The 27729-nt window shown below is 46.2% G+C and overlaps 1 protein-coding gene across 1 annotated transcript in view; it reads right to left on the reverse strand.

Annotated features, from left to right (window-relative positions):
• LOC139663173 (cadherin-24) overlaps positions 1-27729 on the reverse strand; it is a 66299-nt gene that overhangs the window by 22421 nt on the left and 16149 nt on the right. Inside the window, 4 exon segments of the mRNA XM_071541739.1 lie at positions 848-1029; positions 19483-19581; positions 19584-19649; positions 22143-22262. Coding sequence (XP_071397840.1) covers positions 848-1029; positions 19483-19581; positions 19584-19649; positions 22143-22262 — 467 coding nt within the window.

Raw genomic sequence — 27729 nt, forward strand, 5'->3', positions numbered from 1 at the left:
TCTAGAATTATACGAAGGGGAATGATTAGCACTTCCAACTCCGAAGATGACGGGGGGGGGGGGGGGGGGGCCTCGCAACGTATGCAAATAAGCCGGGTGCCGGGGAAAAAAAAAAAAAACCTTCGCTAAAACAGGCGGCAGTCAAAACATCTCAGCTGCGGTCCAAATATTTCGGAAGTATTGATAGGAAATTCATTTGTCAAAATACTCCCAGCAGCCAAATAAGGAGAAGCGGATGAACATGGATCACCTGTTAGAAAATCCCCATTGAAAAGGCTGAGAGATGAATCATGTGCATATATATCGTATCTGGGTTTATATGCAATCTTTCTATATTTCAGGGTAATTCAGCTTGAGTGGAGACTTATGAGCTTAGGCAGCAGCCTGACTCAACGGAAACAAACACACACACGCTCCTCTGCCCGCCTTACCTGAGTCCTCTTCTCCTCCTCCTCCTCCTCTCCTCCTCCCCCTCATCATCTGTTCCCTCGTTCCCTCCTCTGCTGTCCTGCCCTTCATCCCTCTTACCCTTCCCACGCCGACGGCCCCCTCTCGCACGCGCTCTCCTCCCTCTCCCCCTCCCTCCGCGCCTCCCACGCCGTCGACAGGGCCGCCCTGCCCCTCCCTCATCCCTCCCCTCATCCCTCCCCCTCCCTCTCCGTCTCTCTCTCTCTCTCTCTCTCTCTCTCTCTCCTGACATCCAAACGACCCTTCGCCGCTCGGCTCCCCCCTCCCTCGCGCTGTAAACATCTTGTTCCCTCTCTCTCTCTCTCTCTCTCTCGCTCTCTCTCTCTTCCTCTCCCGCCCGTCCTGTCAAACCCCCGTCCCCGTCCCCGTCCCCGCTCACCTTGTTGAGCGTGATCACCGCCTCTTGGTTCACTCCGGTGATGTTGAAGGTGTCCCCCGTCTCCCCTTCCAGGATGGTGTACTCCAGCTTGGCGTTCTCGCCCAGGTCGGCGTCGCTCGCCGAGATGCGGCCCACCTCGGCCCCGGGGATGGCCAGCTCCGACACGGAGAAAGACCACATACCTGAGAGAGAGAGAGGGAGAGAGAGAGAGAGAGAGAGGGAGAATGAGAGAGACATTAGGGACACAACCTCTATCTATTATTTCATTAGCACTGATACGCTTCATCTGTCAGTTAAACATTTAATTTGTCTTTTGAACTGTTTTCAAATTGCTATTCACCACCTCCGCTGTGCCAATATTTACAATATTGCACATTTCATTCAGATAAGGCACCATTTAATTTAGCAGAGCTGAGAGGATGAAGGAGAAAGATAAAAGTACAGAGAGGCAGAGACTGCACTAAGATCTTATTAAAAGCCAGGTAAAATACGGCCAGAAAACCTGCTGCGGAAAAAAACCCACACATAACTAAATAAAAAAGAAGACGGGATAAGAAAGAGAGGAGGGAACGCAAACAGACAAGATAAAGAAAAAGTGGAGATTACAGCTATCTGAAGCCGCTCTGTCTCCCACACAGCATTTGAACTTGATGAAGTGAGCTAACTACTAATCACAAACGTCCACTTTGTTTTTCCCGTGGACTCCGTTCCCGCGCGCCGCTAACAACGTCTAACTACTAATCGAGATAAAAGGCTCTTTCATGTGTTGCCATCATGTTTAAACATGCAGGTTTTACTTTTAGCGCGGCGCCCATTAATGCAGCACATTATGGGCCCTTTTGCTGGGCTTGCAGTTTGCATGAAGGGGACGCGCAGTACATTTCTCTCGAGATTCACCTGATGCACTTTACAGATCAGGTGCGCGTTACAGGCGTAAAAAACACACACACACAACGCTAATGAAAACGTACGGTGTGAGACACGGAAGCACCCCCACATACACCCGACTCCCCTGACAAGAATGAGCGAGGGAAAGATAGAACTTGAGAGAGAGAGAGAGAGAGAGAGAGAGAGATGGCTAAGGTATCGCTGTTTGGCTTGCACACACACACAGAACAGACAAGCCCATTCAAACAGAGGCGTTATCTGCAACTTGTTAAAGCTGGGGGGATCAGATAGACCCGTAAATCTGAGGGAGAACAACATTACACAAACACAGCGGGGCTGACAGAATAAAAGATAGCCAGCACTTCAGGAAGACAATATCTGGGCGAGTACATAGTCAAATGAATTCTGTACGTCTGACAACATCGCGGGGAGGCAAAATTGCGGATATGCGTCACTTTGTAAATCAGGATTATGGTTTAGCCATCAAAGTGGCAGGCTGAACAATGCGTTTGATGTCAAATCTGTACTGTATCCATACTTAATTATTGATAGGAGGTACTGAAATTCATGGAAAATACAGGTGCTTCTCAGTCTGAGGCTCCTTTCCGTGTGTTGTTCCACGTTGCATCATTTTACCTTGTGATTGATAGTTGATTAGTTGGATCTAGGTAGGCTCATGCTCTGTAAAGGCCTTTGAGACTTATGCTTATGATGAAGGGCAACATTAATATACCTGACTTGACATGGCTTCCTTGATCATAGCTGTATTTCGCATAATCCCATAGGCTTTGTTCTTATCATCTGGGGCACATCGGGTGTAAATCACGTAGTTTGAAAAGTCGTATCCTACTCGGGTCAAAAGCAGCAGCGCTCATTAGGCTAACAGCGCACAACTGATACTTAATACGAAGCAAATCACAATTTACCACAGTCACTTCCACTGGGAACTATATTATTCCCGCTGTCTTTGATTAATTTGCGGCTTGTCTGGGAACTCAGTCCCAGTTATGGAGGTTGCCGTCTGTACAGACTAAGGAAGCTCTTCTTCTGCGGAGAGCGAGCGCCATTAAATTCCCAGTGACGGATCACGGCCTCACCCCGGCAATGAGGATTCCTGTCGGCGAGATAAGCTGTTTGATGGTGTTTCAAACCCAGCCGGATCAAGAAGAAGGAAATGTAACTTTCGATTACATATCAAACATCCCACACGACGCGGCGTTGCGTACAAATATAGGTGGGTTGTAAGAGGCAGAGGAATGGCAGATAAGACCGGAGAAAATCAATAACTCCAGTCGCTTTCCCCCGCTCACATAAAGAAAAGTCATCAATTTGAGAATCAACATGTTATTGCTGTGGTGTAAGAGAGTGCAGTCAATACATTAACACGAGCACCTCTCTGCCAAAAGCTGAAAACAAGAGAACTTTGACTAAAATTAATTTCATCAAGTTGTACACCCGGGAGCCGGCAGAAGACAGAATGAAAGACTTTTACTCTTTAATGAGCTTTATTTCAGAGTAATGTTCTTTCACAGTAATGCTCAACATTTACGCTTTATTGTCTATCTTATTGGCTTCTATTAATTGCTGTTTTATTGTCAGTGAGGAGCTTGAAAAGTGCTACACAAATCAATTTTATTATTACTTTAAAAAACAACAACAACAACCTTGCTTTACTTTACATTCATCTATTCTTCTTCTTTTACATTTTTGCCTGGTGATCCTCAAAGGGAGATTGCATAACAACACAGACGACATAATTCACCGGTGACATTTAAATGGGCTTCGCCTTTCGGAGTTACACATGCTCAAGTGGTTAGCTGCTAGCTAGCACAAAAGCCTTTTCCCCCATACACATAACAAGCAGTAAGTGTGACAGTGGCATTAAGCTCACTGCTGCCCTTATGGCTCTAAAGGGCCGTGAATTGGCCCCATTACCATATGCTGCTCTCCAGGCTGCTCTTTACCCGCGTTTTTTTTTTTTTCTTACCTCATTTACCTCCTGGTGAACAACTGCCTCCTCCCGCTCCTCCCCGCCCCCCGCCTCCTCTCCGTCTTCTGCAATTTACTCAAGGTACAGGATGCTCTTAAGGACTGTTTCCCACCGCCTCAGAGTGGAGCGTACGGGATATAATCGCTGGTTTCAATGCACTCACCATAACTCATAGACTAATAGCTACTATTCAGAACATGTCGGCGTATGCGGAGGTAATTTAAGGTTACTTAACAATACTGGAGTCCACCGGCGCCACCTCCCAAAAGCGTTTCACAGTTGAATTAAAGTGAGTTATGCACAGTGTTGTTATTCAAGACAAGGAATGTACCACTCATTCCATTTCAAAAGTATTGTTATGTTACTTGGTACTCCCTGGGAATACTAATTTGTTAAAGTACTTATTATATTACTTCTCTGTTTCCATCACCCAAAATTGGCGATTTGCATCTGGTCAAAATTGGGAGATCGCTCAGTTCCCTCTGCTGCGACTGATCAGGGAGTCCAAATGTCATTCTTTGGCTCGACAGAATCAAAGTATAGTGGAAATACTTCCAGTCTGAGAAAGTGACCTTTTCTGCCATTTCTTATCTAAACTAGCTTGGTATGAGTAGGCGATGAATTATTTAGAAAATGAATCAGATGACGTTGGTGAGATTCAGTTTTTGGATTATTCAAACATTTAGAGGGGGTGGAAACAAACTTGTTTTTTTGGATTGGTGACTGTAATATTAATAAAATTGAAACTGTAATGCGTTATACCAGTGATTCTCAACCTTTTTCATATCAAGGACCCCTAATTTAGTCCACATTAGAGCCACCATTTGATGAGAATTTGTCCCTCGGACTCAAATCTGAGAATATTTGTATTGTTCTATATGATTTTGTCCAGAATTCCATGACTATCTGTATTGTAGGTAGAGAGACAACAGTGAAACTATGATCAAAATAGTCATTCTTCTACATTAATCTAATTGTATTGACTTATTGTAAATGAAATAATGGTGAAGTTTAACAATTCATCACATTTTGCTGGGGACCCCCCTGGAACCCCCTCAAGGACCCCCGGCGGTCCCCGGACCCCACATTGAGAACCAACTACTACTATTACTGTAGTCCGTTGCTTTACCGCACGAAACTGGTTATGCACACAAAACAGGGGGAAACCACTGGGTGTCGTACAACAAAAACGTGCATCCATCTTGTAAGGGAACAGATAAATTACGCCGCTAACGGAGTGTGCCGACGCCCACGTGGACCTGCGGGGGTCTTGCCTACTGGAAGGGACATAGCGCGTGCCAATGCATCAACGCTAAATGCCAGTTTATGTGGCGTGACTACCATGCCTACCATCTGGGAACAGGCGCGGCACCAGAAGGCTCGCGACGAAGACGACTCGAACATAAACAGGCCTATTGCTAATGAGACAGCAAATTAGCAAAGTTATTTACAATTCGGCGACCGCGGCGGCTATTGATCTGTGCTATTGTACTACGGTGAAGAGGGGGGGGGGCGGGGGGATGCGGGGGGGGGGGGGCACGCCTACACCGAAAAACAGTCGCTGACATGGGCTCTCGCACACACCGAGAGAGGAAAGTGCTCCACTCTTCCCCCCTCCCGCTCTCTCTCTCTCTCTCTCTCATACACACAAACACACAGGCCCACACACACACACACACACACACACACACACACACACACACACACACAGAGCTGTGGGAGCGCTCGCGGAGGGGCGGGTGGGGGGGGTGGGAGTGACAAAGGAGGTGATGCTGGTAAAGCAGGCTAGACCTAGTCATTATCAGCTTTCTGCTCACACAGGAGAGGAAGCCGGCAAACACGAGCGCATACATCATTTCCACCTGTGATGGACCGGGGGAGAGAGGGAAAAGCAGGGGCGGGGGGTGGTGGTGGTGGTGGTGGTGGGGTGGGGGGTGTGGGTGAGAGAAAAAGACAGCGAAAAAGGTGAGTGGCGGGGGAGAGAAAATCCCCAGCTCGCCCCTGCACATAAAGAGAGCCCCCAAAAAAAACAGCGGGGGGGGGGCTTTGATATAATCACACATCAGATGAGAATGGCGAGCGCCCGGGATCTGTCCTCGGCCCTTTGTGTTGGCGCAGGTAAAAGCCATTAGAGCGGGTTTGGAGGAGGAACAGCACGATGCGGGGCGCGGGCCCCCCCCCCCCCCGCCGGGCCGGGCCGGGCCGTAATTGTGCCAGGGAGAGGAGATCGAAAAAGCCCCCCCGCGCCGCGCCGGAGCGCTACTTCAAAGACAAGGCACCTTCCCCCTCCTCTCTCTCTCTCTCTCTCTCTCTATCTCTATCTCTCTCCCGCCTCGCCTCCTCTCACCTAAGCCCGCTCTACTTTTAACTGATTCCTAAACCGCAGTTCGCTTAGGCCGCGTCGCGATTGGATGCAAAGGGGGGGGGGGATTAGTGGGAAACGAAGTGGAGTGACAGCGCGGCGAGTGTTAATTAGGGGGCGCCCGTAGTTTAATACAGGTTTAAACAGTGCGGAAAAGAGAAAGAAAAAAAAAAGAAAGAACTTGAGAGTGACGCCCTACTGGGACGGGAGAGAGAGGGAAACGCGGAGGCTGGGGGGAGTGGGAGGGAGAGGTTGAGAGGAGTGAAAGTGATCTAAAAAGAGAAGTGGTGACTGTGAGAGGACAGAAAATGTGAAAGGAGAGATGAAAAACAAGAGGGAGAGAGGGAGAGAGAGGGTGAAAAACAGCAGGGGTATAGAGCTTTTTTTTTTGAAGACGAGCACCGGCCGGTGCCTGTGCGGTAATAGCACTCGGGGGGGGGGGGGGGAGAGGAGCGCCATTCTCCCGCCGCCGCATCTTATCTGCGGGCGGAGGCGTTCGGTGGGGGGGGGGGGGGGGGAGTCATTAAAAAAATGTCTAGCTGGCTAAAGCGCACGCACGGGGGTTTTTGAAAATAGCCTGAATAAAATCTGCATCCGTTTAGCGAGAGTCCATCGCACAGGCACTCGCACTTCGAGAGGGGCTTAAGGGAGAGAAGGGGGCCGGAGAGAGAGAGACGGAGGGGGGGGAAAGGATGAAGGCGGGGGAGTGATTTAGGCGTCATGAGTCTAAGTGCGTGAGTGAGAGAGAGAGAGAGAGAGAGAGAGAGAGAGAGCTGAAGGAGGGATGCAAAGACTGACGAGAGCAAACTTCATTCTCTCCCAGCCACCATAGGGTTAACTTGTGAGTGAGTGACACCCGCCACCGCAAAATGGGGTTAATAATGACACAGTGCAGGTCTGCTTCTTAACAGGCTGCGGGGCAAAGGCCTATAAAACACTGTGTATCGCTATCTTGACTTGCCTGGTGCAGAGGTAGGCCATTAGCCATTACGCGGCTCTGCACTGATGCCATATTGAGTAGGAGGAAAAGGCAGAGTGTGTGTGTATGTGTGTGTGTGTGTGTGTGTGTGTGTGTATTCGCACGCAACTCCATTAGTATGTGAATGCCCTTACTTGCATCCCGGCGTGGGTGCATCCAGGTGCATAAGTGCAAACAGTGCTAACCGTTGTAGACCCCCCCCCCTCTCTCACTCCGCCCCACACACACACACACACACACACACACACACCGCATCAATCCTGCATAAATGCCGTTTCTCTTTAGGTTGGAACAAAGTACAGCGGAGTTGTAGTGGGCAAATAAAAGCAAGAGAGGAGCTTTGTGCAGCGGCGTCATCGCCCTCTCCGCAGAAGACGAAGAAGAAGATGAAGAAGAAGAAGAAGGCGCCTTTTATTCATTTCGAATGAAATCCAATTGCAAGGTTATCAAGTGAATGCAAGCACCGACTGCAGCCTCTCAGGATATCGAGTGGCTAAAAAGCTGACTAACAGGCGGACTAACAAACTGATAAAATGACGGAGTGGCAGAGTGGTCGGCTGTGCTGAATGTGACAGAGAAGAAAAAGTACAGTTTGTGACTGGCTCGAACCAGTCCCACTCTCCAGTGACATTCATCTCCACCTGCGAGATATTGTGAGAGAACAGAGAGAGAGAGAACAGAGAGAGAGAGAGAGACAGAGAGAGAGAGAAAGAAAAAGGAGAGACGGTGGAAAAAGAAAAAAAAAAGAAGAAGGGGAGAGAAAAGTACGGCGAGAGAGCTCAAGGGAAGAAAAATGGGAGAAATATGACATGGGGCTGAGAGTGAGGGAGGTTGTGAGCAGGAGGGAGGAAAAAAGGCAGAGAGAAGAGAGGGAGAAGAGAGAGGGTGAGAGAGAGAGAGAGAGAGAGAGGGAGAGAGAGAGAGAGATGTGACTGAGAGCAATGTTTCCAGCAGTGATTTTACTGTCTATTGAAGCAGAAAGCACTGAACTTTAGATGAAATATTAATACAGAGCAAGAGAAACAGAGAGATAGAGAAAATAAAAGGATAAAAAGCATGCTGGTATTAGCCACCTCCATTTTAATTAGTTTCTTTTTTCATTTCATTTCATTTTCTCCATCTCTTATTTTCCTCTGAAGATGTGGAACTTAATTAGGAAATAACAATTATTGGAAATTATTGCCTATTACCTAATTGTTTAGGTTATCAGCATAATCATTATTACTCTTTGCAACTGCAACCGAGCATCAGAGCCAGACGAAATTAGTCAAACCTATTTGGGGAATCAAACACTCAATTTTCCCAGAATGCACTGGTGCAGAGCAGGCAAATCCGGAGGTCAGGTTTAATTAACACAAGGTGTTGTCCCAGCCTGAAGGCAGGCTGGAGACTGGACTTGGATTCGCTGAGTTGAGAAACTATTTCTCTCGAGACAAAACACATCAATTTATGACAATATTCTGCAGGTTGCTATGGAGAGGGAGGCGAAAAGAGAAAAGCGAGAGAATTCAGCAAGAGCTAGAATAAATTGAATAGTGAATATTGTTTTTAGCAGGCATGTTTATGCAAAGTGATTTACACTGATTACATGAATTGTTATGTAATTCCAGTGGGCCTGGGAAACGGAAATCAGATCCATAATTTATCAAGGACTCAGCAGGCCTTCTCAAAGAAGAGTGTGTCCTGACAAGTAAATGGAGTTTAACAGGGTTTAGGGTGGCAGATTATATGAATGGGATTATATTAATCTGATCATAAAAACTGTGACTGTAATCCATTGTAGTTACTAAAAAAATCAGTTATCAGTCTCTGGATACTTTTGGAAAAACTATGTGATTGGCTGTTGGATTAGTCAGAATAATATATGAAGGGAAATGTGGTATTTTGATTGTGAGATTATGATCGTAATCATTTTACACATAAAATAACAGTTGGGAACTTGTGACAGACGCTGATACGTCTACAAACTTAAAATTCCAGCTTGTGAATTAATTTAGTTGACACAGATGAATCGGTTTTAAACAAGTAATCACTAATCTGCAACGGATTACATTGGGAAACTAACCTCAACTAACCTAACGTGTTAAATGCAAAGTAGTGTACTAGTGATTTCATGCACTGTAGCGAAATGTGCCTGGCGAGGATTGAACCCATAATTGCAAGTGCGGCAGTCACAGAGCGCTAAAGCACACCGGAGCCTTCTCACAGTAATGGAAATCAATGACACTGCAGGTGTGAAAAAAAAAAAACTACTCTCAGATCAAATTGTGACAGACATTTGTATTTAAATGACCACAAATATGGATGTGGGTTTCTCTGTCGTTAGCGGGCAAAACAATGGAGCGCCGTTAACGTCTGCCGCTCGGATCGCAAAGCGTTTCCTCCTTCGCAAAGCGCCCGTCTGAGGTTATGCTCGGGACAGGCTTTCCCGCCCTTCCTCCCTTCCTTCCGTCTCTGTCCTGAGAGAAATCTCCGCCCCTCCCTTTTCTCCCTCTCTCTCGATCACCCTTCCTTCCTCTCCGCCCTCGCCCTCCCACACTCGCTCCCTCTCGAATCTCTCGCTCCCGAAACCACAGCAGCCTAATAGCGCGTGTTTATTCGCCGCTAACGACTCGCCCACTCCTGCTCCAGCCTATTAAAACAGCTGGACGCCCGCCCCCCCCCCATCCCCCCCCCCCCCCGCCGGTTGCACCTCGGCACCGCGCGTTCTCTCCCCCAAAAGTTCACCGTATAATCGCGCGGGCCGCACGTTTGTTTGGGCGATACACTGAGCGGCGTTTATGATTTATAAGCCCGCCCGTAAACCTTTGGAGCGGCGGTTGGTTTGGCCCTGCCAGCCTTTATGCATAAGGGATGAGATTGCGGGGCTGAGGCGATTCGATTTGCAAACCCCGTGGCAGAGCGCTTTACCCACCGCTGTTCCTCTGACGGAGACCTCACACTGGATGGAGCTACTTAGCATATCTGGGGAGAGATGACACGCTGGCCCGTTTCCAGCGGTGTTTTCGGAGGAGCCGAGGGACAACGGGGTCGAGCGTGCGTGCGTGTGTGTGCGTGTGAGGAGGAGTGGGGCGGGGGGGGGGGGGGGGGCGGCAAGGACCTCGGGGATCATGTTCAGTTGACTGCGTCGGGATCCTCGGAGGGCGAGGCGGGGATTGTGGGAGTTCAGCCAAGTGGACAGCGCTGTAGTTTCTCGGCGGCTGCGGGAATAAGGGATTTTTTTTTTTTTCTTCACTCTCAGAGAATGTTCTACTCTGCCTGCCTGGCTGTTTGACTATATATATTTGTCAGAGATCCATTTTGATGGGCTCCACTTTGGAATTAGGCTTGGCACTGGGGGATCCCGATACAGGAAGACAGGCAGACCAAAAGAAAGCTAGAAAGCACACACACATACACACACCCAAACACGTACACTGATGCGGGACAGCTAGCAATGGCCCATCACACCCCGTGGAGGATGCGCCGCTCACAGTCCAGCGACTCCATTCATCAAGCTCGACAGAGAGAGAGAGAGGGAGCGGGGAGGAAAGAGGGAAGGAGAGGTAAACAGGAATTGAGAGGTGAAAGGTAGCAGTGGAGAGAGAAAACAAAAAGCAGAAGAGCTAAAGAGGGAAGCGGGAGGGCGACAGACCCACGCGAGACGGTAGGCAGCCACCGAACGAGAGACGGGAAGCGAGGAAGGAAGGGAAGGAGAGAGAGAGAGAGAGAGAGAGAGAGAGAGGGAGGGAGAGACCCTGCTGGGAAGGTTCCCATTAACATGGAAATCACTTCCTCTTCCACCAGCTCTCCCCGGCTCGCTGATGGGCTCGCCACAAAGAGAATGGCTTTAACTCCTATTATTCTGCGTGAGGGGGCACACTGCCAGGTCGGATGAAAAAAAGAATGCCAAAAAAATATATATAAAAATCGTCAAGACTCTCTTTGCCCCCCCCCCCCCCCCCCCCCCCCGCGTCTCCCCGCCTTCCCTCGACACATTCTATGAGCAAGGGACCCAGGCGTCGCTGGAGAACTGTGATGGATTCGCCTACTTCCCACCATCGCCCATGCAAGCTTACAGGCTGGGGAAAGGAAAAATAACGGGAACGAAAAATGGCCCCGTTTGAGGGGTTTAATGAAGTTTTAAATTTGCCTTTTTTTCCCCCTCTTCGATGGCAGGGGAAGTTCTGGAGATGGAAATTCTCTGGGTGTGGAGAATTTAAGACCCTCTTGGGCTTCCATAGGCTGGATTGCCCGCATGTAGGTCTACTGGAAACCTTGTGTTGTGGGGAGATTACCGCGCGATGAATCTCTCCCCATAGGCTCTTTTGGATTGTGGAAGAAAAGCCTATCCGGGGAAGTGCCGCTCGCGTATTCCTCACCGGAGCTGCCAATTTGATTTGGCTCTAATATAAGTGTTAAGTCTCATTTGCATGTGCATGTATATATGTGTATAGAAGGACAAGGGAGAGTGAGAGAATGGAAGTGAGTGAGAGAGAGAGAGAGAGAGAGAGAGAGAGAGGGAGAGAACAAAAAGCCACTGCCCACGAGGCTGCCTGACCCCACTACTTCCACATTCACACACCCACTGGACACTCACACTCACACACACACACACACACAGTGAAGTTAGTGGGCTGCAGCAGCATTCATACCCACGCAGGGTAAAAGCCTAGAGGGATCTATCCATGCAGAGCTCTGCACTATGCCACCATTGACTCTAGGGCAAAGGCATTCCAATGGCAGGCCTAATTGTGCGTTGTGATATGAGGGAGCGATTTCAGGGCCGGGTTTTCATGGCTCACCGCTATCCGGAGCCCCTGAGCTGGCTGTATATACAGAGCTCGCCTACGTGTGTGACACGGTTACTGCTCTGTATGTGCATGCGTGTTCATACATCCGTGTTTGTGTGTGTGTGTGTGTATTCTCCAAAACTGCCTTCAAACAGACCCGAGTCAGCCACAACTGTCAACAACAAATCAGATCTTCAGAACACAGTGCAGCCAGCTTTGTCCTGTCCTATTAAGACTAACACAAACACACACACATGCGCGCAAATACACACACACACACACACATAAGTATGCATATGCACCTGTGCAGAAAACCGCTCGTATGAATAGACAGACAGGCAGATGCAAACACACACACACACACACACACCGAACACAACAGCGAGAACCTGCTGCATTCCATTTCAAAGGGCAGCGTTGCCTGAGATGAAATGATTCCCAGCTATAGCCTGATTATCACTGTCGCTATAAAGCTGCTGTTAGCTCCGCTCCTCCCCTCTCCCTCTGTTCCCCCACCCCACCCCCACCACCACCACCGCCATCCCTCCATCCTGTCGTCTGCCTCTTCCCTCCTTCACGCTTGGTGAACTTGCCCCCAGGACTCTGCTTTCATGCATTCTAAAAGAGCGCCGGCCTCGCGTCTTTATCGTGCCCGTCCGAACAATGGGAGACGTCGGCGTGTGGGCGGCGATCATTGGACAGAGCGACGAGAGGTGGGCGGACGCGTTTGGACCGGATTGGCCCGCGCGGCGCGTGTGTGTCCCCCAACTCTGATGAGCCCATTACTGGTCCACAAGCGCACATTAGTCATGCCACTTAAGTAAATTCATTATCGATGCCCTATTGAAAAGGACACAGGCTATTCTCGATATGCATTAGATGTTATTAAATGCGTTTGGATTGCTAAATAGGCAACAGTAGAAAATGATGTACGCTGGTGGCGGCTCTGTGAAACAGTCAGTGTTGGTAATTCTATCGCAGGTATGGATTTTCTGTGTTTTCTTAGTGTGGCCGTAAGTAGCAGTTATACAGTAGGAAATATGGGAACACTTAAAACAGAGTAGATATTTCCTACATCCTCTATCAACATCGTATTAAACATTAATATAGTAACATTATTCATAATTAAAGAGCAGTATTTGAGGAAACTGTGTAATGCTGCACTCCAGAATCTTCAATTGCCATTATTAAACTCAGGAATAGGATTTATGGTGTGGAAGGGAACACGCGTGTTCATTAATAAAAGCTAGTTCATGGTGCGACTCTTAATGCGGATGTTTTGGGTTTTTTTTGACAAGTGGGATTGCTCAGCAGACACTTTCTGCCACACTGACTAAAACTGATTGGGCACTGAGGGTCTTTTAAAAGAGGAACAGATGGGGGAAGAGTGTGAGAAGGGACGCGAGGGCAGCGGGTGTGTGGAGAGCACACACACACAGAGACTGGGAGTTGGGAGTGTTTACAAGTGTGTGTGTGTGTGTGTGTTGGGGATGTGTGCCGCGGGCCCTGAAGGGAGATGACAAAGCCTGTCACCTCTCCATCTCCCTGTCTCCTCACCTCAGCCTGATCATATCCTATGAGTGTGTGTGTGTGTGTGTGTGTGTGTGTGTGTGTGTGTGTGTGTGTGTGTGTGTGTGTTGTGTGTGTGTCAGAGGGGAAAAACAAGGTGAAGTATAAAGGTAGAATCTGACAGATGGAGTGGAAGAGGAAGCTTGTGCCATAGATAAAGAAAACACACGCAAGGTTAAGCCATTATGCCGATCTCTGAAGAGACTCTTTTAGCACACCCACTCATCCCTCTTTGTTGCCTCGACTCCTCTTCCCCTCTTTTTCCGAGTCTCATTTTCACCAAAGGAGATAATACCATGATTATCCGTCCTGACTCCCTCCACTTCATGCTCTCCCTCGCTCCCTTTCTTGTACGTTTGTCTCCTCGACTGTTTCCTCCCCGTCTCTGTACGGCTCCCTCTATTTTCTCCCTGAGCCTCTTCTCACCCACTCCCTCTTTTACAGTTTTTTTCCCCCACCCTTTGTCTCACTCCTCTGACAACTTTATCGCACCTTTTCCTACCGACTCCATCTTTCTGTTTTTCCTCTTTCAGCAAAACACACACACATCACACACACACACGCGCATGAAACAGACACATTCGCACACAAAAAAGACATGCATTCACTGGCACACATCACCTCTCCTTCCCTCTCTACCTCCCTCCCTCTCCCTATCGCTTCCCATTCACACTCTCTCAGTAACAGCCCCGCTCTCTGGGGAAATGAATTAGTAATATTTATGATGAAGCCCTCTCCGAACTGCTCCCTCTATCTCGCTCTCTCTCTCCGTCTCATCTCCCCGGCGCATAAAAACGACACTGATCTTATCAGCACTACCTATGTAGTCATCTGTCAGCCCATCTATCTTTCCATCCATCAAACCACTGGGAGAGTGATGGCTCCCTCTCACCATTTTTATGTGGCACTGTTGGCAAGCCAAGGTTGTTTGGAGACCACATAAAACCCGGGTGTGGGTACCAGCACCTGCGTCTCGGTGTGTGGACGTGTCGCAGATTGGAGTTTTAGTTATACACACATTTCTTGGAGGCAGAGCCGCTCTGGAGGCAGAAATAATCATATTGATTGAGTTAAAACTCACTCAGAGCCACAGTTTTTTATAGTTGTAGTGGTGCACGACGCTCAAATTTCTAGTTGATGCCAATTCAAATTGTGAGAGCTGCTGCAATCAACTCCTCGACTACAGATTAAACCTTAGGAAGCTATTTAATACTTTTGTAAGGAAACAACCTAAAGCTAATTCATGCAAAGTAATGGTCATGGATGGCATGCCTCTTGACCAATTAGCTGATTTATGTATAGACATTCAAAACATTCAATCACTGAAAAAAAAATCACTAAATCAATCAAGGAACTCTGGCCAAAATATAAATAAAAACTATACATGCAATGACTTATTTGTTCATTCATTCATGACCATGGCATTCATGATGTTGGAAGGTCAGCAGGTAGCTAGCTAGCTTACCTAGATAGCTATAGGCAAGTATGGCTAGCTTGAACTTGGAGGGTCAGCTAGGCTAACTAGCTAACCTAGACAACTTAGTATGATAGGTTGCATTTTTTAGTTAGTATCAATAGTGCTAGGCTTCATAGTATTAGCTTCCCCCTCTCTTACCTTTTTCGCTGGACTTCAGTCTAACTTAACCAGAAACACTGTGGTTCTTTGGCTCCGCCCACTGAGGTTTACCTCAACCAATGAGATTATTTCTGCCCCAGAGCAGCTCTGCCTCTGAGAAATGTTTCCATAACTAAAACTCCAATCTGCGGATTTGTGTGTGTGTGTATGTGTGTTTATAACAAAGCTCTGCTCCAACCATCACAGGGCAATGAATCAATGTTTTGCCCTTCGACATCCTACAGATGCTTTGGAGAACACTGTGGAGGAGGTAACCGCTCACTGTGAAGCTAGACTGGCTTTTCTCATGATGCTCTGGTGGTAAACATGCTATGCTTAAGCATATTGGGATATTGGGTTAGTGCTGTTTAAACCTCCTTTTGACTGGAGCATGATGTACAGCGCTCAGGGATTGTGCCAGATTCCACATCAAACGTTGACATTTCACCAAGAAGAACATATGGAGAGCGATATTTCGGCTTATGATATTTCAGACAGAGCAAGAAAGTGGTTCTGAATCACCTCTGCAAAAATGGCCCTTTTCACTTTACTACGGATATTCAGAATAATATCAAGATATTCTTGTGCATAAAGCGACCTCCAAAAGTATTCGAAGGGCAGTATATTTTTATATATTTTTTCTACGCTCGCACTTTGAATGTCACATTACAGGATTATGAGTCTGCAGCACCGAGAGTCAGCTCAATTTTTGAGGTATTTAAAAATTAGCACGTATTGTGCCCTGATACGGCTTTTCAAGGTACAATAAAAATAGCTGGATCAATAAGGAATACAACAGAATCCAACTCCCAGACTTCTAAACTGTCTGGTCTATGGAATGGGCATGATGAGAATAAAATAGAGCAATGTGAAAATATACTCTCCTGATTGTGAACTATTTAAGGACTTTGCTGGAGGATGCTACAAAACAGTATTTAGACTGCATGGGACGTCTCTGAATACGAATACTCATTTCAATTATCGAATGATGGGAAACATCAATACACTCCATATATTTCTAAACGACCTAGATTTCAGAGTGGTTAGGATAAACAAGGTTGTACTTTCTATCAAATTAAGTGGTCATCTTATTTTTAGGTACACTCCCAGCCTATGCTAGAGCCTCTTTGCATTTCAGTGTTTCCCCCAAGAGAATTCAGCTGTGGACTACACTAAGCCATAAATTATTCAGATACAGTAAACACAGAAAAAACATGTTTGAATAAATGACTACATGGAAATAAGGATATGAGATTTCAAATCAGCCCAACAGCAACACAGCCTTACGACTAAGCTATGTGACGCTATGGAAGTCCCGTCTCCTAGCTAATTTCCCCCCGGATTACAACAGGAAAATCAGCGAGGAGAAACAACCGCGAGTCATCTATGCCTGTGTCGACACTTTGTAGCAGGGGGTTGATAATTTGAGGCATGATTTTACACCCAAGACCCTTGTTTACTCTCAGACATTTAGCCAACCATGTATTCCACACTGCACCACAGTAATTAAGAGCGTAATCAGGCAATGAGTTGATACAGAATGAGAGGGTGATGCAACCCCCCGTTAGCCGTTTTTATATCCATCTGCCTTGTTAACTATCAAATTTGAGGGAGCATTGGGAAACAAAATTGTATCTGTTCACGATTCGACTTGAAAAAAAAAAGCCCACTGAGCATTATTTAGTCCAGTGAGTTTTCATGGGAATAGACTTGGAAGAATACCTAAAAAGAGTCCAGTGATGTTTCAGACTTCAAATAATCTTTGCCGTTTAAGAATTTTCAGCAAGACACTAAAAATGATTACTTTGCTGACGATCTGTCCAACTACTTGTCACCCTAAAATGTTCAAAAAGCCCTGTTACCTTTTTAAAAGTCCATTTGATATGAATGAAAATAAAATTAAAGCTGTTCTTGCACCAAGTTATTTGAAATCCAAACTGAGAGGAGTGTGGAGCTAAAACATCAAAAAACGTGTTGCTGTCCAAATACATTTGGAGCACGGCGTACGGCATTTGATAATGAGGCCCAAAGGAAAGTGCGGTTAGTGCGGCGCGTTTGCCAATGAAGCCTCTGAAAATATCCCACATTTCCCACTTATCATTTTAACCAAAAACAACTACAATACTGTAGCCTACTTTCCCTCTGCTATACTGCCTCCTCCAGGCTAAAGAAATCCCCTGACAGCATTCAAAACCGTACACACAACAAACCCACTTAGTTCCTGGAATCATGTTTTGGATGGGCAGAAATTCTAGGGCGCCGTGAAAAGACAAGCCCACAAAGCAGGACCTGTTTTTCCTCTTGTAAAAGCTATAATGTACAGCCGGTACCTAGTTGGTACGCTGCAGTGTAATCCTCTCCCTCTGGTAAATGCCACAAGGAATAAGCAGTGTTGACCTTGGGAGACGCGGGGGCTGGATTTGAGGGTGTCTTTTTAAAAGCCTGGGTGTGTAATTGAGTAGAGCGGCGGGGTGGCTGGCTTTGATGGTGTTCGCGCAAGCACAAGGGAGTGCGCATGTACACACACACATAGCGGCGAGCGAACACACACACACACACAGCGGCGAGCGAACACACAGAAAGAGGCAAGCAGACAATCGGGGACACACACGCAGCTATGTACGTACAAATGCGAGAATGCGTGAACCGCTCAAACACACAAACACAAAACGGCAGGTAGGGCAGATGCGCATTCAATAAAGCTACACATACACACACACACACCCCCAAATAGTGAAACGCACACAAAGAAGTCATCAGCAAGGGGCAGTCGCAGCAGCAGTGAGGAGGTTTTGATAGACTAAGTGAGGTTTCGGAGTCACCCTTGGCGCCGCGAGTCCCTTCATCTTCAAGGAGAGAGATCAGAGTGAGCCCGGTTTCTCTCCAAGAAGCCCTCTGGTCCTCAGCACAACCCAGTCCAACACACTGGCTCTGACAGGGGCTCAACACAACCAGCTAACCCTCCCCCAGGACATCAGGAGTTCAATATTGGCATTAAAGCTAGTGATCCCTTGGACTGGAGTCCCTCATCCAGTGCCCATCCGTTCCTGTCGGCTCTTTTCTCACATCCACCTGCACTCTGCATCCGCCACTATGTCTGCCGGCCCCTGAGAGTCATGTGGGATGGGTGTTTTACAAAACAGACTGAAGTTGAACTGTCCATAAACTGTATCCCACCTTCATCTCCCTTCATTTTCATCAGAATAAGTACAGCAATTAGATGAAAAATGGCAGAAAAGTTGACTTTCTGCAGCTAAGTAAGCAATGGATGGCTATAACATTGGCCATCAAGGCTGTTTGGTCTCATTCACAGGAGAGGAAACTGACTTATCCTGATTTTTGAAGGTAATAAAGGATGCAACCACCACCACAATAGAAAAGAAATCAAGTAGTGTAACAAATGAGGCTCCCAGGGTAAAGTAAGGTGAACACAGTCTGCAAGAGAGCATGTTGCACCCACTTGCAGACCTGTCTTCTTCAAGGATATATTGACAAGGGGTGGACACATTCTCTGTTGCGTTCAATAGGTCAAACCCATGACCCGTCAGTTACAGGAGGGTTTCTCTAACTGCCATGTCACCCTGCCACTGCATAACCAAAACAATAACTTACCGTGTGCAGCTAAAATAATGATGTCTGATAATCCAAGATCTTCATTGCAAACTACATAGCTATTATGTGATTTGAAATCTTAACTTGGTCCAAATTGTGTTTCATACTAATGGAAAGGTAGACTAGGCTGTAGGCACACGGCCTAATTTCATTTATCAATAATTAAAGGCACAAAGCTACACGAGAAATGAACATTCTCCCTCTATCCTTCACACTAAAACAGCTGCATGAACGATAACATAGCGACTGTAAGTCAAACGTTTTTAAAAAGTTGTTTAGGTAGCCAATTATTATTAGGTGTGCCTAAATAGAAGGGTTGTCTGTTCATTTCCTATAATCTAAAATTACATGGGAGTTGGAAATAGAGGTTGGCTGATGATTACTCATTGCACAGACCACCATCAATCCAGGAAGACTGTTTTTATGCTTTTGTGAGGGGCACTAAGAGTTGTTTTAATGTTGTTGGAGTACCATATTGTTTGCCACATTGGACAATATAATGAGTACCAGAAGGTTTACACAGTCACAGCAAAGTAATTGAAAGTCAATTCTGTACTTAACTGTGACTGACATCTTACTGGAAACTGAAGTGTGCTAATGAGGTGAAACCCCACCAATCTGGTACTCCAAGCAGTGTAACACAAGCGCTAACAAGTATTTGCAAATACTGTTTGACTCGGGCATTGTGTGTGTGAGAGTGTGTGTGGGAGGTTGTACATACATAAGTGTGCCTGCAAAAAGGTGTAGCATGTCCAACATAATTTCCCTTCTGTTTGGTCGTGTGCCTGTACGTTCCTGATAGTAATGACTTTCACGTGGGTGGGCGTGTGCGTTGCCAAGTTACTCACTCTGGGTGAAGCGCGGGGGGTTGTCGTTGACGTCGGTGAGCCTGACGGTGACGGTGGTGGTCCCGGACAGACCGCCCAGGTGGCCCCCCATGTCCTTGCCTGAAGCACCACCAGGTACTGGTCCTGGGTCTCCCGGTCCATGTCGGGCACCGCCGTACGCAAGATACCTGGGTAACACACACGGGACAGTGTTAGGGTGTAACTGCCACAAAGACATTTAAAGCAGAAATAAGTAAGGTTTCAATGCCTCATAGGACAAAATGGCCATAATAAGTCGGTTTGACAGGGTTATTGATCGATTCAGTGGCTCAACAATTAAATTAACAGGTGCTGAGATTTCTGGCTTTCAAAACTCACTCTTGTTCTTGAGCCAAAAAAGTAAACAACAAAGCAGTATTATTCTGCATTGTGATAAATGACCTCTTCACTAGTCGTTTCTGCTGGATCACTCATCTCTACTGTGATACTGTGACTTCTTATTTACTTTATTCATGTCAATTTCAGGCCACACTGTTGCCGCATGAAAACCTTGTAACTCCAGTTTTGGTGATTTCTATGTTTTTTCACTTCAGCTGAAGGATTGCATGTTCATTCTCCAGCCTCTTGGGCTTATGAAGCCCTTTCAAACCCCATTGGATAATGTCAGAATGCATTGCTGTCAAGCTAAAAACAAGGCTGTTTTTCTTGACAAGTTGACAGCTTTTCTGACATTTTGGAGATGCAAGGTTTTCACTCGACGGCGGCGACAGATCACTTATTGCCCCTTTTAAAGGAGCACAGAAGCACACACACACACACACACACAAACACAGATGTGCGAAGAAGCTCATATGAAAAAGATAAATCACCACATGCCAACAGCCAGACATGCTGACAGAGCGGAAAATCTTGCTCTGTCTCTCTTTAGCACTCACACACACACACACTCACACACGCACGCTTGCGCACACACGCACGGGCGAGCATCACTTACACGCATTCAGCATCGATCACCTCCTCTATGTAAATGGCCTCATTCTGCTACATGTGATTGGTTGTTGCACATCGACTGTTGGCTGTGCTCGCCGAACATCAGCCAAAAACTCTGGCCTGGCTGACTTGGCAGCTCAAGGTGAATCACATTCAACAAGGGCTGTTTTGAATGCTAACGAACACGCAGGAATATGTCTAGGTTTCCGAGCGGAATTCATAAGTAAACAAAAAAACGAATATCTGAGCAAATGTGGGAGCTGTGAAGTGTGCTTTTTTTTTTTTTGACTAAGACCTTTGGTGATGGAGCGAGCGAGAAATGGAGTGATTGAAAAAGAGAGAGAGAGAGGGGAGAAGAGAGCGGACACACTCGGAATACTAAACCGTCCCTAATAGCATAGTGTCACGGCTAATACACACTGGGTGGAATTAGGCTTATATTCCCCCAATTAGCATTTCAAAAACCACTGCAGCTCTCTTCACTCACTGCAGAGGTCCAACGCATGTCAACGCAATCAATTACAAAACACTGACATTCAATGAGAAAGACACAAGCGTCGGCCACCTACGACCCTTGTGGACAACATGAACCGCGTCTCACACACACACATAAAGGCACACACTCACAAACAGACAAACACACACACACACACGCGCCGCTCGGCTCAGCTCAGCTCAGCAGCAGCCTCATCATGATTAAATCCTCTAGTATAGCACAGTGTTTACATGCGCGCTGTCAATCAAAACCGAGTCAAACGGATCAGTCAGCCCAAATTCAATTTCTGACTTATCCAACCCACGCTAAAAAAAAAAAAAAAAAACAACACACACCAACCCCCACCCACCACCGCACAAAAAAAAAAAGAAGTTTGCCCTGGGGTGACACACATGACACGGAGGCATATCGGGAACACACGTCAAGGTTTCCAGCAAAGGAGACGGGTCCTTTGAGCCCTCTGTAATCTGTCCTGTGTAATAGTTCACAAACCTTTCCGCTGACATCCGCCTTTGAACACTTGTCTTTTTTGCTTTCGCCCCGCTCAGAAATAATAATGTTAGGCTGCTGCTGCGTTTTGTTCGATGCACATAGGGCCTGGCAGCATGAATACATTTCTGCCAACTCATACCGGGAGTGAGGCGAGGGAGGGGGGGGGTTGGGGGGAGAACAGAGGGAGAGAACGAAAAATGGAGGGGGGGGGGGGGGTGGGTGGGAGATGGAGGGAGGCAGGGAGGAAGAGAAAAGAGGGGGGGGGGGAATGAGACGGGAGCAGAGGAGGGAATAGGGAAGTGGGAAAGACGGATGACTAAGTGTGACAAGAGAGCGAGGGATGCGCGGGGGGGGGGGGTGTCTCTGTGTGTGTGTGTGTGTGTGTGTGTGTGTGAGTGAGAAAGAGAGTGAGAGAGAGTGAAAGACAGACAGGGAGACAGAGAGAGAGAGAGAGAAAGAGGTGTTTCCCTATTTTTGTGTGTGTGCAAAAAAATAGGGAAACGCATCTTGTTTACCTGCATCCGTGTGTGTGAATACACGCGTGTTTGCATGTATGTATGTATGTTTGCTCATCAACATCTGCACGTTTTTTTTTTGCATTTCATTTTCTGTTGGGTGCGTGCTAAATAGCAGTCAGGCGGGAGCGCACACACACACACACACACACACACACACACACACACACATATACAAACACACTCACCTGTCTGGGGATCCACAGAGAAGTACTGTTGGCCCTGCACCAGTGTGTACACTAGCCTGGCGCTGTTCCCATAAGTCGGGTCGTCAGCATCTGTCGCTGTCACCTGGATTATAGACGTGCCTGGAGCGAGGGATGAGAGGGGGGAACAGAAGGAGGAGGCAAGCGAGAATAGGAGTGGGCAAGGAGGCAGGGAAAGAGGCGGGAAAGGAAAGGCGGGGGGAGGTGAGGTGAAGTGAGGGAAGAGAGAATAGGAGCGAGGCGGAGTGTGGAAAGAGGTGGGAAAAAGGAACGAGGGAGGGAGGGAGGGGAAGAGAGAGAGAAAGAAAGAAAGAGTCAAGTCAGAAAACGAGGCGGAGCCGAGGCCGAGTGGACGGAACCGCGTAAGAAAAAGCTTTATATAATGACAACCTCCGTTCTCTCTCTCTCTCTCTCTCCCGCTCCCTCCTTTTCAATCTCTTTCGGCAGCAGTGTGACAAATACTTTATTCACTTCGCCCCCCCCCCACCCCCCCTCCTCTCCTCTCCCCTGCCGCTCACCTTCCTCTCCCTCCATTCCCTTTTGCTCCCTCTCTCAATCTCTCCGTCTGTCTCTTCCGACGGCCTCTCCCCACTCTCTCTCTCTCTCTCTCCCCCCGTCTCCCCGCACCCTCTCGCTCTCTTAAGCCTCCCTTTCTTTCTTCGGGCAACTTCGCGAAAAACATCAAAATCTAAAATACGATAAATGCATGTAATATGGATAGTGTATATACATTCATGTGTAGTTAGTTTAGAGAGAACTACGGTTCCCAGCGGGCCTTGCGCCTGACAGGCTCTGAGGGAGGAGGGGGATATGCGGGAGCAGCTGTTGGCTTTTTTTTTTTTTTTTTTTCCCTGACATCAAAGCCATGACAGTGTCACCATGAGAGAGAGAGAGAGTGAGAGAGAGAGAGAGAGAGAGAGAGAGAGAGGGAGAGAGAGACATAGTGTGTGTGTGTGTGTGTTTGGTGTGGGGTTACTGATCCATTACATGTAGTTTAGAATCAGAGGGGTTATTGGCAGATGGCAGATGCAAAGAGAGAGAGAGAGAAAGAGAGAGAGAGAGATTAGAGAGAGAGAGCGAGTCGAGAGCAGACCCCTCATTTTTTACCTACGTTATTAAATTTTTGCCCATAAATTTTTAATCCAAGTTCAGTTTTGATGTTTTTCCCCGTCTTACACATTTTCTGCGCTGCTAGAAAAAAAACGCAGGTGCACTTTCTGTCGATATTTCAAAGTACTCCTTAACAATAGTGCTTCGCCTGGACTGACAGACTACCAAGTGACTGCTATTGAATCCCTTTATGTTCTTTCTTTTTTTTTCTTTTTTTTTTTTTACTTTGCTTGAGATAGATGAGCAGAAAAGGAATGTTCGTTTCATGAGAATGATCAGACCAGGAGATCAAACGGGTTTGGTTGGGAGGTTGATGCAACAAGTGCGAGGCTGAGACAAACCTCTTGATATGCAGCTCGCCAGCGGTGCCATAAAGCCCGTCCCAATCCATGCAGATCAGATCTTCACACCGCCACCCACTGCATTTTTATACCATAAGACCCCCGTCCTCAAGGGGAACACGAATGGGAATCATACCGATTTAGGGATTTCGATTCGGATATATTGTTATTTATCCTTTAGACAGGCAAGATTTTAAACGTGCCTCAGCCTCCCCCTGAATGCAGAGTCACATCTGGCACCATGTTTACACACACAAACAAGTGAAACTAATTCAAAACAATTTGCAGAGACTGTAGCCCCAAATTTCAAGTGGGGAGCTGGCTCGCTTCCAACGCGCCTTGCATCAGTGTCTCATTGCTGTGGATGAATCTATCCCCCACACACACCCCACACCCCACCCACACACACACACACACACAATAACGACTCTTTGATAGGATGTGCATAGCAGTGGCGTCTCCTCAGTCACGCGTGCTGAAAAGCGCCTTGGTAAATATTGAATCGTCAAGTAAATATTGAATCCGTGATTGACTGAACAACTCAATCTGAAGACTGAGCTGCTTTGAGGAGCAGGCGCTCATAACACAGCTGATGGGATTACTAAATAGCGCTCATCTCTCTCGCCCCTCTCCCTGGGCCTTGCCCCGGCAGGCTGCCGCCAGGGCCGTTATTTTGAATTAAGCAATCCGACGCGGAGGGGACCTTGATGTTGGAAAAAAAAAAGGATTTAAGAGGTGGATGGCAACTACCTGGGGCCGTATTCACTGAGTTTTTCTTAACTAACCGGTTTAGGGGTGAATTATTCAAAATAATCGCCACTTCCCTTGTAATTTCAAGTTTCCCTAAAAGCAATTCTCCCGGCTTTTTAAGAGGAAGAGTGCTCCTTAAAGTAGAACCCATTTTGTGTGGTAGAGAGTTCAAGTGGAGATAAGAGTACTTATTGTACATGCAAAGTTACCTACAGTCACTCTGCAGACACGCTCTGAAGCACACTCCCAGACAATTCTTGTCACTCAACGCCTCACTGCAATGAGTGTAAAAACCCCTTATTTTATTTCTGCTCCTTCCACTTCTCTCCTTCTGTACATGATCACTGTACAGTGACAGTAATATTGTCATGGCACTACGGCCCTGACCTTTGCACTACTATCAGTCGCTTTTAGAGTCACAATGAAATGAAAAATTAGCTTATCTTACACTTATATAACAATAAATGTCAGAATTAATTTCTCTTATTTTTATGTCAAAATCCCATTACTTTTAGTTTCTGGAAAACACATTTTAGAGTTTACTTCATGGTGTAGTTAAAATTCCAACCGATAACACCATCACAGGTTTTTTAACACCCCCTGTTCCTCCCTTCTGCGCTTCCCATCATATGAAACTTGCAATTTCACAACTTTCAAAGTGACATGAGTGGTAACATGCTACTGCTGTGCATTTTTGGGGGTATTCAACCCTGAAAACCATGTTTCCTTTTCCTAAGACACCGCTGTGACAGGCTGTGCCCCGGTGGCTGGAATTTATTCATTCTGAAGAATCCAGAATTGGTGACAGCTCAAAATAATGTATGGAGCGGGCTTCACTACTGTTCTCTTTCCATGGCTGTGTTCTATCCATACTTATCATACTAAAAGTGACGGAAAATGAGCATACTTGTGTTTCTACTGCATTGTATGTTGATTTTATGTACACAGAAAGTGTCCAGATGTCTAGTGCATTGGCAACTTCTGGACTCTTGGTGGTTCAGTTGTAAAATGTGACGTCTAAAAAAAATCTGCTTTTCAGAACTCATTTCTGGTGAGTGTTTTACACTGGTATATCCTTTCAAGGGAGAAAATGCAATGTACTTGCATATCTGACCTCTCACCGAGATTAATATGTTATCCAATCTAGGTAGAAATTGAAATGCAATATGAAATGAAACAACTTTAAAATATCCAATAGGACCCTACCAAAGTAGTTTCTTGGGTTAGCAAGATAGTTTCCATTTCCATTTCCCAGCCACTAAGAAAACATATGTTTCCATACAAGATAAGGAAAGCACTCAACCAGTATTAGTATTTCTCTGTTAATGGCCAAGAAAATTTCCCCTGTCTAGAACCTTATTTTTATTGTTATTTCAACGTTGTTTCATTCTCACGGAGGACCAGATCACGAAGCTGGGGATCACGGCTATGCAGATTGGTGTCCACAGCTAGGAAATCCTTCATGGATGTTGTCTACTTGTATTCGGCAGCCCAGGGACTTGGTTGCTGAATGAAAAGTGTTCAGAATATGCTGGCAACACCAATGTATCAGGAAAACCTCAAGGGTATTGTGGTGGGCGAGATTCATGTCACATACAAATGGTTAATATAATTTACGGCTAGCTATTTATCCATGATGAAACGCTTAATGTTATCTGTGGTGGAGGTTGCTAATCCATGAAAAGGTGTAACGTTAGCGGTGAGACGCATGAAGCCAAGTTTTTTTCATATCAACAAACGTATAGAAGCTGCACCCATTGATTGTGTCACATAGTTTGTTAACCTGAAGTTTCTTTCACTCAACAATGAGCACAGCAATACAGATGGTTCCACCAGGCTAGTAAGGCGTATAAATACTCTGCATATAATATGGTATAAATGCCCTTCAGACTGGTTATAAGCCCCTTTTAGCTTATAGCTCCTCAGGTGATCAGTGTTGCCCCATAATGCATTGCTGCTGAATAAAGTCATATTTTTTACGGTCTGACTGAAAATGTGACTGGTGCTGGTGGTAGTTCGATTTCAAAGGACTATATATGTAAGAAGACAATATTTATTTCGCTAACATAGTTCCTGTGTTATCTTATGTTTTCAAAAATATTTCGTGATTGAAAATGGACTTACGGGTACATGGGCTTGCTAGCTTTTTAGCCTGTTTGTGGTATTTTAGCATACAGATTAGCGCTTAGTTAGCTTGCCTTGCTTTTCTTGTAATAGTTCATATTAGCCGCTAGTGTCGAGGTTGCAAACAAATATAGAATAAATGGAGAAGTATGGTTAGCTGTATAACATTAAGTGAGAAGAATAGAGCACACGCCCAAACGAGGTGCTGGCTGTCGGAAAAGTCACGAGGCTAAAAAGTAAAAAAAGAGACGGCCGCACACTTCTCTCCACACAAAAGATTTATTCCAACATGTTTCGGCTCCTGCCTTCATCTGGGTACTGATTTAGAAACATGCTGGAGTAAACCTTACCTTTTTTTGTGCGGCTGGCTTTTTTTACTCTGTAGCTGCACAACATAAACACCTTACAACAATAACGGCATACATTTTTGTTTCTTTCATCCTGGGAGCGATGAGGACACCGCGGCTTCATCAGCTCTCTGATCGTCTGGCAGCAGCCCTCGCCTGGATCTCAACCCTTCCCACCGCGTCTCTCTCTCCGTAGGGAGGAAGAGACAAAATGTCTCTTTTCTCATAGCGCAAATTAATTCTTTATATGTATTATTCATCAAATCTATCTTTTTATATTTGTTTGCTGGATTAAAGTTGGGGAATTTTAATCTGATCATGTAAAGAGGTCTTTTCATGAAAGTATTACATTTTTTTCTAAATGTTTTTCTAAATGTGTTTGAGAGATGAAACGATTGAATCGTTCATAACATTTAAGTCCCACTTTATGTGTGACAGGAGAGCAAAGCGAGTTGATTTTGTGACAATATTCCAATGCTGCTAGATAGCAGAGTTTCACACAGGATTTCACTCAGTTGTGCATTGAGTTTGCCAGTGTTTAAGATTTAATGGATAGCCTTGTGTCGTGATTCTGAGCTTCATTACTCTATCATTTATTTTTTCATTTGTTTGGAGCTCTCATCAGCAAATCAAGAGGGAGATTTCCTTGGAAACAAGACCAGCTCCACCCTCCACCCTTATTAAAACTCAGCCTGTCTAGCCTCATGAATACTTTCTTAAAAGAAATGCCTGGCTATAAAAACATATCATTAGAATTACTCTAAAATCTAAGATAAAACGCTTTGTTCATGTGAATCCTATATGGTGTCAGCAGGGAGGGACTTGAAGGAAGACAACTTTATTTTAGTTGTGAAACCAGTGGCTTTGGGAAAGTCAATCAAACTTAAGTATTCTTTT

This window comes from Centroberyx affinis, unplaced genomic scaffold, assembly GCF_046629955.1.
Source record: "Centroberyx affinis isolate AG114_WGS23_722 - 3 ecotype Tasmania unplaced genomic scaffold, CSIRO-AGI_Caff_v1 ptg003944l_1, whole genome shotgun sequence".
Lineage (NCBI taxonomy): Eukaryota > Metazoa > Chordata > Actinopteri > Beryciformes > Berycidae > Centroberyx > Centroberyx affinis.